The sequence below is a fragment of the Acanthaster planci genome, linkage group LG09 (genome assembly GCF_054643075.1).
Source record: "Acanthaster planci isolate LZ-2023a linkage group LG09, COTS_SCS, whole genome shotgun sequence".
Lineage (NCBI taxonomy): Eukaryota > Metazoa > Echinodermata > Asteroidea > Valvatida > Acanthasteridae > Acanthaster > Acanthaster planci.
The window spans coordinates 3,291,536-3,304,563 of NC_141785.1; the positions used below are offsets into that span (position 1 = coordinate 3,291,536).

Sequence of the window (13,028 nt, forward strand, 5' to 3'; positions counted from 1 at the left end):
CAAATCTGATTTCGACTTAGGGTTGCACGGTTCGTGCATGCATGCCCCTTTAAGTTTAATCCTGCTGAAAACGTTCCTGTAATGAAGATGAATCGTGGTGTCATCATCGCTGCAAAGCTCGCTTTATTCCCCCCCCCCCTTTCGTCTCCTCACCGGCACTGGACTCGACTGTTGATCGGTGTGGTAAATGGATGTGGCTGATCGTTAAGATGACGGACATGGAGTGGTCAGCGTCACTATGGTGTCCTCTCCTATCCGGCCTCCGTCTCTTCTGCGTCTCGCCTGGCAGACGAGGTGGCGATGTGTCAATGATCTTGGGTGCTTCTTTAAAAAATGTCTGATTGTATTGGGGCAACCCCTTCCACGTGCACTGTGATATGGAACGTTTGCCGTCGTGATTGTCATCGTCGTTTGTCGTCCTTGCCATCGTGATTTATCGTTATTAGGAGCTGCAGCAGCAGTATAGCGCTACTCGCAGCCAACCACCAAACTGAACCATTCCCATCATCAACATGATTTTCATCATCACACTATGCCTTCGTCGCCGTCATTTTGCCCTTTCGTTATCTTAGCCATCATCTTGGCTTTCACTTGTAGCATTGCCTTTTTGTTACCGTCACTGTCGTCACCATAGGGCTATTCTCGTCATTAAGTAGGCCTGGTCAGGTTGGACGAAAACGGATCGTTCGAAGTGGGCCCATGCGGCTTCTAATGGTGTCAATGTCGACGGCGCTAAGTAGTGGCATTGGCGATACATGCGTTCACTTCGACGAAAGCCATGACGATCGTTTGATTGTCTGTCCTATAGTAATTACAAAACGATACCTTCTTTGATTAGTATTGGTAATAACATGTATCCACATTGACGGTGTTAGTGACAGTAATTACAACCCCTGAAGGTGGGTTTCATGGATGAGGTGAATGGCTTCGTTTAAAGTAGGTGCCGGTTTTCGTGTTGATCGGAATAAGACAGTCTGACCCTGGTACAGCCCCACCCACGGAACCCGCATCACCTCGAAAACACTTAATAAAATAGCCTTGTGCTGTTCAGTAACCAGCTTTATGACAAAACTAAAAAAAAGTACCATACAGGGTATTGATACAGGTTAAGGATTACTTGGGGGAAATTCTTAGACCGAGGATTTCTGGAAACAGGCTCCGTTCCCAGACGGGATCGTCTCGTTTTCTTGAGGTTCGCAAAGGTTCACAATGTTATTACATTGACGTGCATTCTGTCCTCTTCGAAGTGAGAATATATACGTGTAACATGTTTGGCCCGAGTTGGCTGACCATGGCGACAAAACTCCAAACGAGCTTGATCTCTGTCTCCCCTCCCCGACCATCAGCAAGTAGCCTAGACCCATACCGACGAAAACCCTTTTCCGATTTCGTCGCCACTGCGACTCGGCCAGCCTGGGGCCAGAGCGCCGCTCACTGTCCTCCGGGGCGGCCCGGGAGAGCCGGATGAATATTTTTCTTGTCCTCTTGGGGTTTCGCGAGGCGGAAAAAAAAGAAGAAGAGGGGAGAGAAAAAAAAACAGAGGACAAGAGATGGGGACGGGGAGGGGACTCAGTCAATTCCTTACTCTCCCCTTTCTTATTTATGGTGGTTGCATGTCTATGGCTTGAATATTTAAGACTAGGGGGACCGACCCGTTGCAGCCGTCGGGTCGGCAGGGTGGCGTATAATAAAGACGTGGATGTTTTGTTTGCACTTGGAAATGACTGTCGGTTTGACCGCCCTTAAAGGATTTGCTAGTCACACTGGCTCTGCAGTGGTGTCTACATGCATGTTCATTTCATGCCCCTGTGTGTTTTTCTTAGCTCCCTCGGTTCAGTGGTAATTAAAGACACAGCTCTCTGATTTCCAACTCTGACCTTAAGCGATCTTCGTTGCCCCGTGCCTCACAACCGCTGGAAGTGGTGGTAACTTAAACTGGGTGAAACGAGTTTACTTAAGTTCCATCGTACCGGTGGAGGTGAGAACCTACACAGTTTCAGGAATTAGGAATAGGTTTTCGAGCATGCTCAGACAGTGTCCTCGTTTCTTCCCGATGACCTTACCGAGGACCTATATGATGGCGCTGTCTTTGCGGTCTATACAAGGCAAAACGCGTAAAACAGACTTTCTTCTCGAGTCATCTTAGCTGGTGTAACGTCAACACCCAGTTAGGTTTGTTTCACGTGGTTTAGTGATTCGGGCGGATAATTGGTCCAATGTAGAAAATTGTACTTCCCATTCTCTGGTTAATGTTTTTACAATCCAAGTCTTTCTTGTGTCGATTGTAAATATGCGATGGAGGCGCCGTCATACTGGGGCGGGTTTGTCGACCAGACATACCCCACTAAGTTGAAGAGGGACTTCGAAAACATCTCTCAAGTGTGGTTACTATAAAGGTAAGGGCGACTGATGTTTCATAGCATAATACAAGATTTGAATCAAGAATTCACGAATGAAATAGCGTAAATATGGCACAGTTTGGACGGGTTTAATTAAACTTAAGCATGCTCGATCGTCGTGCCTAGCCTTCGGCAATTGTCGTGCACCTCTGCAATATCTGATACACTGGGTTCTTGTGAAATACTCGTCAATTTGGAGATAGACGACGTGACTCCAGCAACACTTCCAGTATCTCAACAGTATACTTAGCCGGATATGTTAAAAAATTTCACGGGGAATTGAAAAATGACACGCCAATCTCAATCTGCCCGTATACCGTGGAGACAGTGTTTTCGTTGGGTAAGCCGGAGCACGATTTTAACAATAGTTCATGCGTACTAGGAGTGCAATAACGCCAATTCGAACCGCTATGACTAAGCTGTCAACGGTTCAGCAGACGTCATTCCTGATTAATTTTGACCCTCCTTCATCGGCAGGAATCATTAATGTTCTCGCCGGCGGATCAGCCGGGGATGGTTCCCCGGGTGGATGGCAGGTCTTTGCCCCCTCGCCTGGGTCCTGGCTGGACGTTGCCCCCGAAGCGTTCTCGTAATTGCAACCATAGGTGCGTCGGCCATGCTCCATTTCGGAGATGAACTTTGCAATGGAGCAACTTGTTCGCTTTAATTGTTGGAGATATCCAGCTGGATTGATCCACAATTTTCGGTTATGTTCATGTGGGCCTCAGGAAAGATGGCATGCATCGAGGTCCAGTTGAACGAGATGTTCGCTGCCGTTCGAAGACCATCCTTGGTGTTCCTGTTGGCAACAAGTAAGCTTGCGCCAAGAGACGTTTCTTTTTACCTTGCGAAATAATACAGGCCTACAGGCGTTATGCCTGACACGTCACACGAACAGATAGATTCCCCACACCAACCAGTGTCAAGGGGAAAGCCTACATCATCGGTTTGCGGAAGGGAAGAAAGTTCACAAAGTCCATTTAAAGATTGATTTACAAAGAAAGTTGATAAAAGTTATCAGAAAGGGATGTATTCGAGGATGACAAAATAAAATGTTGATGGCAGTAGGTGAGAGGGCGTCGCGTCGCCGCGACAATAATCTGTTAACATCGCATTTGGGTATAGTACACCACGGTATAAATGAAAGTGGAATTAACATTACTCTGGAAACACAACGCACAATTACAGACGTACGGAGGGAGAAAATCTTATCGTGGTCCTATTTGTGCTATTAAGCAAAAGGCTATGGGTTCGATTGTCAACAAGGGAAGTGTGATTTGCAGACTGGTTTTCCCATTGACCGATCGATAATCTGAACTGTGTTCAAAGACCCGAGGTTAATCCAATCGATGGCTAATGAATTGACCGATTGAGTCCTGTGAAGAACGGAACTTGAAAACAGTGTGGAAGATTTGGTTCCTGCATTTCTGGTGGTACAATTAGCCAGGTCGAGGAAAAAACAAAACACGAAGTATTAGTAAAATCATTAATTTGCCCTCTTAAAAACTTAAAATAATTGGAAGGCCAGTAGGTCTACATAGCGCTTCCGGATCTACTGGTTTTTCCTCTTTTCCGGGGGGGGGGGGGCGGTAGTTGAATTTTGCTCGCTAATGTATAGATTTTCATTATTAATTTATTCACTAAAATTAGTTGTCCTTATAAACGCGGATTGATCCATCCGAGTTAAAGGTTCCAGTTAAGGGATCGAATCAAAGCAATCTGAAACAAACACAAAACTACAAACTTTGCCCGAAAAAGGCAGGGAATATCCCATTCGGCAGCTGTTTATGTTTGTTTAGGCCCCTAAAACAACAATTATTCGGGGGGCTTTTCTTTATAGTTTACCGGAAAATATATTGTTAGTATTGTAAAGAATCATCAAACCCAACGATAAAACAAGCTGAAACAAGTATTTATTCGATTTGATCTGTATTGATGACCTGGAAAGGAAAGATTCCTGGTAGTTTTGACATAAATATAATCAAGGACGATTCCTCTTTTTTGGGGGGGGGGTTCGGACGCCATTGCGCCTGCGGATCAGCCCTTGAATTAAATTATGTAGTATAATTGTGGAAAAGCGCACAATGACAATGCTATTAGAAACGTCAAAACGTTCACGAAAGACATACCAATTACTTAACCCAAAAGAAAAAAGGGTAGTACATCTTTGACATAATTGAGCTATGCAAAGTTTAACCGATAAACCACAGGCAGGGAAAAAAATCACTGATCAAACAATACCACTGGGGTGACGTGACTGACTCTGGCAGTATAAAAAAACCAAACAATTACCTAACAACGCTTCAAGAGGAAATGTATTTTAAGAACAGGATAACACGAACAAAAAATAAAGGTGTGTCCGATATGCATAATTTAATATCAACACTGGCATACGTCATCGGGGGGTCACGGCAGTGACCGCTGAGTGACCGGCTAGGACTGGAGGGGAAGGGACGGCCAATCAAATCGCCGATACGGCTGTCAGTCACTGGTCATTCATTCAGGTTGGTGTTGACAAAGCGGTTATAGCGCCACCCATGCTGGGCCATGCCGTTGTGCACATAGCGCGCGTGGTGTATGTCGTATGTGCATGGGCCCATTGCCCCACGTGTAGAGTTGTGATATTGGCGCGGTGTACAGGTTGTGTGTGTATTATTACTATAGTGGCCTAGCGTAAAACCGCACACACGGACATTTACCACACCGTACCGTCGTGTATTATCCGCAGCTATAGCATAGCCAGCGCGTGTGTATTACCACACACATTTCACTATACTGTAGTCATCAACATTACCTGTTAGTTCAGTTTTTAGTAGCGTAGATTTTAAGATATAATTTAAAAACACCAAAAAAATATGGACGCAGGAAACAACCAGAATTCCACCGTACACGGGACGGAGGTGGCCAACGATCCTGGGTGAGTAAGAGTGCCCGGAGAGGGGTGTTTTCGGGGCTTCAATTCGGTGGGGGAAAATGCTCGCGATGTCTAGTGGGGCGATCAGCTGTGCTGCGGTGCATGCAGGGCATGTACTGCATCCTTCCTCGTGTGTGAGCAGCACAATGGAACGGGATCTTTCATCACGCAAATCCCATGGACAGGTTCTTATGTGCGTGTTGTACATGATTGTACGGGTCAGCCAGCGTTGTTATATTGCCTCGCCAGTTTTTTTTTCTCGTGTGATATTTTTCTGTCGACCTTGGATATACATGAAGAGGTTCCTTTTCAGTGTTTACACCTCAATTTCTCTTTGGTGTATTTTTTTGTCTGACAGGAAAATGTTTATAGGAGGGCTGAGTTGGCAGACAGAGACAGGTGAGTTTTTTTTTCCACATTTCCAGATATTGTAGTTTTCCACATGTTATGAAGAAACAGCTGTGTCCTCTAGATATTTTTGTTACAGTTGTTATTTTGCCATGAAGTAAATCGATTCAGTAACCACATTAATCATGTTAATTCAGCCACAAAACATGAGATGAACGTGAACCCCTAAACATAGGGAAAGGTCATAGGTCAGCTGCCAGTGCCAGAGGATTTATAGATTGAACATGTAAGTTCAAAGTTTACATGCATGCTGGACAACTGAAAATGTGAACTAAACAACAAAATGTGACCGTTGTGGTCAGCATGTCCATGCAGCCATCAGGAGGCACGAGGATTGTCAACACAAGTGGAGCCCAAAATACTGGACATGTACGTGTGAATTGAATTGCCCTGACTACTTCATTTGATCTTTTGTGGGAGATAACAAACCGACAAATCGACGAGACATTTATACACATATTCGGATGACCGAGAACACGTTCGCCCACAAATGGAATGTCCACATGAGAGGAAACTGCAGACTGTCCTGGAGGACTTTGCCGTGATCATCGGTGTTTCACACGGTGTTTCATCTGTGAAGTTGTTCTGACACAAAGATGGCAAATATGAAGCGGAATGAATATTGCTATGCTGTTGCACGCAAGGATTTAGGTTGGGGACTGATGGCATTTGACAAGAGGAGTGCGGACACGCACATCCACAATCCACGCTCATGTAGAAAGAGTGAGATGGTTTCTGCATTTACATGACAAGGATGCCTGTAACACGTTTGAATGTCAAGCAGGATAGGACAAGGTGCCAGCCCTACTGGCGCAAGGTGCAGGCTGTGCCGGCGCCCACGGCTGTCCTACATTTCTCCCTGCCTTAGCCCGAGGCGACTCTGGCCAGGCCAGGCGGTTGGGCACGATATTGCAATTCTTCTCACAATACCGGCCACTTGGCTCCGCCGTATATCGATGCATGCACAACCTTGATCGGAAAAAAAAAAACCTGAGAGACACTGACGAGGGGAAAAACTCCTGCACGGTTACGTGTGCCAGCAGACATATCATTCAGGTCACTGATTTTAATTACTGCAATGGCTTCATGGGAGGAAGTCCTATACCAACACATTACAAGTTGTGAGTTAAGTAACGTATTCATGTCAAGCCAGTCCGACACAAAGCCATGAGACATATTGAAGTTACCATCGAAGGTGACCTCCTTTCTCCACATTTTTATTCCTTTACACGCCATCGGTCGCCTTGGCTCCGTTTAGTTTCCCCCATGTCAAATTTGCACTTCAACCTTCATGGTTAAACTGGTGTATTAATGTCCATGGTCAATCTGGTAGGGGCCATGCACTGCACATTGCTGTTTTCTTCCCCAGTGTTTGCACCCACATGTCTAAGCACACACATGACTACCTGGCTTAAAAAACAGCATTATCATGGCCTTGATCCCCTTTTGTTTGTCCCTTGGTCCTTGGATAGCAAGGCGTTGCATTGCCAGTGGGGCTGTGCACTGGCCCCAAGTGTGCACCTGCGTTGTTAGCAAAGGGCAGTGCACATTGACATGTGTAGCTGAGACTATTGAGTGCATCTGCTTGCGCATAAGCACTGTTCGAACAGTGTCATTTGGGCTTGTGAGATCACGTAGCAAGTCCTCCTTGCTGCCAGTTTTCTGATATTTGAGCAAGGCGGGAAGTATCAAAGGTCACTTGAAGAAATTCCTTGAAGATGAATTTGCATTTTATTTGCTAGATGTTGTCACACCTTCAGTATGGAAAAAAACCCCAAATCGTAAATTTCTACCAAAGCTGCAAGGCCAGTTTAAACTTTGGAGTAATTGAATAAATTATCTGTTAATAAGAAAAAATTGACCTGAAAAGATGGAACACATATAGAAAGCCTCATTAACAAGGAGCTAGTCGTAGATTCGTTACCACATGTCTACATTATTTATATAGAGCGTTAAAAACAAAAAGAGGTCTGCAGGTAGTCTTTCACATTTTTCAGAGAGATAAAATTCATGTTGGCTGTTCGTGTTTGTACACCATGCATTAAGTAAGTCAGTAAATTATACGGCATTTTTACAGAAGGTGTGTAATGCAGTAAACTGATTTACAAGTAAGGCGTCATTCTGAAGCACTTGCCTGGTTTTTGGTCCTAGAGACATGCTAGCTGAAGAACATTTCAGCCGTCGCGCAGCCTGATTTATGACAGTTGCTCTTCCAGCTCGGGTTTGCATAATCCCATTGAGGTTATTTGTAGAGAAAAAAAAGAGAATACAGAGAGCGAAAAAAAGAAGAACCGGTGAGACACTCGCAGTTTGGCTTCATAAGTAATTCATAAGGTCTTCCCTTTCCAGGCAAATCGTAATTGAAAGAACACACGGGGGGTACAAGTGACTGCAAAGAGAAGGCAAAGAGAAGGGTGGCTTACAGATTTCATATTGAGATACATTCATGTAGACGGAGGGATCAGTTTGCCAAAATTGAAGCTCCTTTGTGTCACAATCTTCTCCACAATTCCCTGTCCTCACGAGTCCACAACTGTTATTTTAAAGGTACAGTCCGTCATGTGTGCAATATTTTCCTTTTGAGGCAACAAAAATATGAAGAATGGTGCGTAATAAGGCCACATAAAAAACTAATTAGTTTAGCATCAGCGCCTGCCTCAAAACGCCTTGTCGCATGATTTGTTGTTCTTTAAAAGTTGTCTTTTCCGATGTCCTTAGCTGTCCCCCATAGTTCCCTCAGTGCCCACACAACCTCTTGCACGCACAACATGTGACCTGAGTACATACACACAATGTCATGTGCACTTCAGTGCACGAGTCTGTCAGTCTGAAGTGAACATGGCGCTTTTGTTCTTGCGGGAGTCCAGATCAGCATGCATACCAAAAAAAAAAAAAAATCCTCCCTCCTCACTTGTTTCAAATACAACTGATGCGAAACAATTTCTTTTTTAAGTGGCCTAATGATCCCAGTGAAGTTTCAGCCTAGCAAATACCACCATACAGTCCGAGAAAAACTATTTTCCAGGATTTGATTTCAGATGAAAAGTTGCTGAGTCATGTTTTGAATAAATTTCGCCTGAATGCAGCATCTGAGACCACATTCTCAAGTTTGTTCAAGTGCAGCTGCGCGATATTGCACACTGAACCGACAAATTATAGTAACCATGTGTGTGTTTGTTGCCAGTACTTGCCCTCGTTTTTAATGACAATTTTCCAAAAAGGAATTCTTTAGACGCATCATTGGAAGTGGTCTTGTTTTCCTGAAAATGAAAGCACACCAAAGGCAACAATTTCACGGGCAGTTTAGTCCCATAACCATCTCTAAACCAAGTGCGCTTGTCAACAATAATCGTTTTATTTACTCTTCGGATAACTGCAAATGATGGACTGTACCTTTAAAGGGATGAATTTCAGTTGATGTGGCCGTACACATCAAACAAGCAGCAAACGTGTCATGGTCGTTCGCCCTTTTCATCGAGGTTGAGGAAAAGAAAAAAAAAGGAAAAAAAGGGGAAGAAATAAGAACCCTAAGAATACATGACTTAATACATTTTTTTCCTTGCTGGGTTGATTCCTATGGACTTGGTGGATGGATGTTGGCGCCAGGGTCTACCGTAGTGCCATCTGGTGTATAATACCCTCCAAGCCCTTTGGGCAGACGTCGACCATTGTCGCGAGGCTAATCCTGGCAATAAAAAATAATATGAATGCATCAATTTCACGATTTAATTAGAAAGTAGAAGGTTCAAGCCAGATATAAATATAGGATTAGTTGATTTGGTTTTAAGCCTCGCTAGTAAGACTGAATCACAGAACTGTGATAAATGATTTAATGTATAATTTTTGTTCAGTGTCTTGTGTCATCTCTCATGTCAATGGTATTTTCCACTAAATGTTACAAACGTACATCTATCTGAATACTTTCCTTTACAAATACAGAGAAATTCTCTCACAAAATCCTGGTTTTGTCTTAGTACTTTCTACCATTCTCTCTGTTGTGTAATTCTCATGTGGGTTTGTTTATGATGTTAACTGTAAACTTGTTTGACCCAGAGTAACGTGAATCCCGCTTGTTTTTTGTCTTTGAATCTTCCAGACAGCCTAAGGGAATACTTTCGCAAGTATGGAGAGATCAAGGAGTGCGTTATCATGCGGGATCCTAACTCAAAAAAGTCACGGTGAGGAAACATAAAAAAAAAAAAACAGAGGGAGAAAAATATAATCTCCAAGTGACATCCGTATCTCTGAGTGTTTGTCTCCTTCTTTATCTCGCAAAACAGAATCCCTGAGGTGTTTTTGGGGATGCGGGTCAGGTGTAAAAATATTATGTACCGATTACGCTTGCTGTTTTGATATTAGTAACCATTCCCTACATGTATATTACATACTAATATGGTTTTATCCAAAGGGATACATCAGTGTATATAAAGACTCCTTAGTTTTTCTGTGAGCTGATTATGTTTTTCTTCTCAATTTTGATGGTTTGGAACACCCAATGTCAGATTGGGCCACCGTGGTACACTGTGCAGGATTTGTTCAAGGACAGACAACGTAATTTGTACCGACAGGTACATTTTTGGCCATGCCTGAGCCTGGTGTTTAGTGGCTGCTGTCGTTAATTAACGCTTCACAATGTTGAAGTGGTTACCAACTCTACTTTGATTTATTCAAAGTGTACCACATGGATTTCCTGCGCTCTGATGGGTTGGCGATTGCATCTTAAGCCCAAATGGCATTGCCTGTGCATGAACCTGAGTGCCCCTGAATTGACATTAGGCTTCGGTGATGACTCCAACATTTTGAAATCGACTTTGACTCTCTTGGGAAGTCATGAGTCGGTTTGGAATGGACTCCAAATTTCTAGGGGATTGGTGGGATGGAGAAATAAGTTAAGGATGTAAACCTAAAGTAAAAGCCTACAAATGAAGTGAATTCCATGGAGTGAATTTTGAGGGTGAGATGATTTGAATAATTGAATTATTTGACTATTCAACTTGCCGTTCGATAAAATATTAAATATTTGGATGCATGTACCAAATTCCCACAAAAACAGAAGACTTTCTATACATGCTTTATGAAAAGTTAAAAAGGGGAAACACTTGAAGGAAAAGTTATTTTTGGCCATATGTATTTATTTGCCATGAAGTTTACTCGTAAAACCTGGAGACATGGTTGAATTGGCGCCTTTTGAAAATTTACTTGATTAATTGGATCACCAAATATCCAAATAATTGGCATAGGCCTGGTGCATTAGCTTCGAACTTGCACTTTTCACTGACGAACCAAATCATTTGGCCTTGGTACACGATGCATTGCATGCTATGTCAAAAGCTTGAAATCACTGGGACTCTTCCCTGAATTGGCCATTGGTTGAACCCTGGTCAGAGTTGGTGCTGCTGCCGCAAGGAGTTACAGTCAGCATCAGATAGGCACATGTATCTCATTGTAGTCAAGTGCAATTCCATAAGTGAAATGGACTCTGTTTACTTATTGCACGGTCATGTAAGCCTGGTTTATACATAGTGTTTCACTTTTTCTTCTTTTTGGGAGGGGGGGACAGATCCCTATAATATAAGAATACCTAGGGATTTGGGTTGTTGGAATTCACGGTGTAGTAGATTGTCTTTAATGTGACATGAAATCATGGTGAAGTAACTGAATTGCCCGTTAAACCCTTATTGCACATTATTGTGTGTAAGTTTGTAATGTTCATGTTGGTTGTTATAAATAGTACATGTAGTGTGCCATTTGTCTGTCGAATCTCAGTGTTGTATCGGGGAGGGGGGCAGGATTTAGTGTCTAGTTAGGCACAGCAGGGCAATGGGTTTCGACAACTGGTGTGATTCACATGTTTTTGTTTGCCTCTCCAGGGGCTTTGGATTCGTGACTTTTGGAGATCCCAAGTGCGTAGAGAAAGTGCTTAAAACAGAGCGCCACGAAGTAGACAGTAAAAAGGTAGGCTTTGAACATTTTTGCATTTGGATAACTTGTTCCTGTTAACTCTCTGGCCACCATTTTGGTCAAAACCTGCCCTACTTAAAAAGTGTGCACCTGGTTGGACACACATTACCATGAAACTATAGGAGCTTGATAGGCTCCCAAATTGCAGTGTAAACAGACCCACAATCCAAGTAGTCCATTCTTATCCAGCCTTGCCTCGTGGGTGGACTTTGTGCCATGCCTGCCATAGCTCTGGCTGAAGAAGCATCTAGGTGTCTCCTAAAAATTTTGTTTGTTATTTTGTTAAAAGATAAATCCTGTTAGACGTTTGACCAGTTTGGGGCACCGTAATCTCCTGCAGTTCTGTCCAGCTTTCAGTACATTGAGTCCACACAGATTCTGAATTGTCCACTCAAACTCTGACCTGTGCACCGTGTTGTGCTCTCAGGAAACCAAACCTTCTTTGACAGTGTCAAACTTGATATTCTGGTCAGATTGTCCAAGTTTTTCCTTTTCTCAATGTGTACATGTAGTTGGTACGAAAAAAGCAACAATCAGCATATTATTTCAAATGCCCCAAACACATCCCAGAATTGTGTAAGTTTTGAATATTTCCTTCCAAGTTCAGTGGGTCGCCTCTTTTGTATTTATTTTCCCCTCCCTTGTTGGCAATTTCTGTTGGAAGAAATCCTTGGCCCGGCCCTCAAATTTCCCTGGCCCGGCCCTCTTTATTCTTCACACCCCTGTCTCTCGCCCATCACGGCTGCAAAGCACCCACTTGTCTCTCCTCCAGCCCTCTCCTCATTGTGCCGTTGTCCTCCCTTTCCGTTTCTCTGACAAACCCCCATGCCTTTATCAGATCCAGTCAAAGACTGTCTGGTCTGAACTACGTGTATGCATGTCACCGTATTTCCAGACACGGCAGAGAACACAACAATACCCACCCGAATGTTACTGTGTTGTCTCAATGGTCCCCCCCCCCTTGCCAATGACGTACATGTACATTTGTCGGTGGTGGGTGTTTTCCCATGGTTTATTTGTACCCGGTTGCATTGTATGCACATCGAAGGACTTTGAAGTGAAACTGCAGAGCATGGGGGTCACCCTGTACCAACACCCCATTGTCCCGTTCTTCACGTGCTCGCTGGACTGGGACGGGAATAACCATTGGGTGTGGTTGAAGGGGCTTTTTAAAGGAGGAATTGGCGTTGGCTTGTTCTGTTCACCTGCATGCTTGGATATCCGAGTTGGGACTGTTCCTTTAAAGATTTGTTAATTTTGGCAGGGCCAGTATTGCTGTGTTTGGCACGGTAATTCGGCGACAAATTAGAATTGCCAGTTGAGGCCAGGGGTTTTTCAGTGGGTTG

General features: G+C 43.7%; 1 protein-coding gene across 1 annotated transcript; it reads left to right on the forward strand.

Annotated features, from left to right (window-relative positions):
* The first annotated feature begins 4,948 nt into the window (after positions 1-4,948).
* Positions 4,949-11,736, forward strand: LOC147798023 (RNA-binding protein Musashi homolog 2-like). The gene is made up of 4 exons (XM_087141567.1): positions 4,949-5,316; positions 5,672-5,712; positions 9,818-9,899; positions 11,592-11,736. Exons 1-4 carry the CDS (start codon positions 5,255-5,257, stop codon positions 11,719-11,721), a joined length of 315 nt encoding a protein of 104 aa, XP_086997693.1. The 5' UTR covers positions 4,949-5,254; the 3' UTR covers positions 11,722-11,736.
* The last annotated feature ends 1,292 nt before the right edge of the window (positions 11,737-13,028 follow it).

Excerpts from the sequence above, each read along its gene's own strand:
- LOC147798023 (XM_087141567.1), top strand. The coding sequence starts at position 5,255 with ATGGACGCAGGAAACAACCAGAATTCCACCGTACACGGGACGGAGGTG. Across the intron at positions 5,317-5,671 it reads GAGGTGGCCAACGATCCTGG|GAAAATGTTTATAGGAGGGC; the intron begins GTGAGTAAGAGT and ends TTTGTCTGACAG. Across the intron at positions 5,713-9,817 it reads GAGTTGGCAGACAGAGACAG|ACAGCCTAAGGGAATACTTT; the intron begins GTGAGTTTTTTT and ends TGAATCTTCCAG.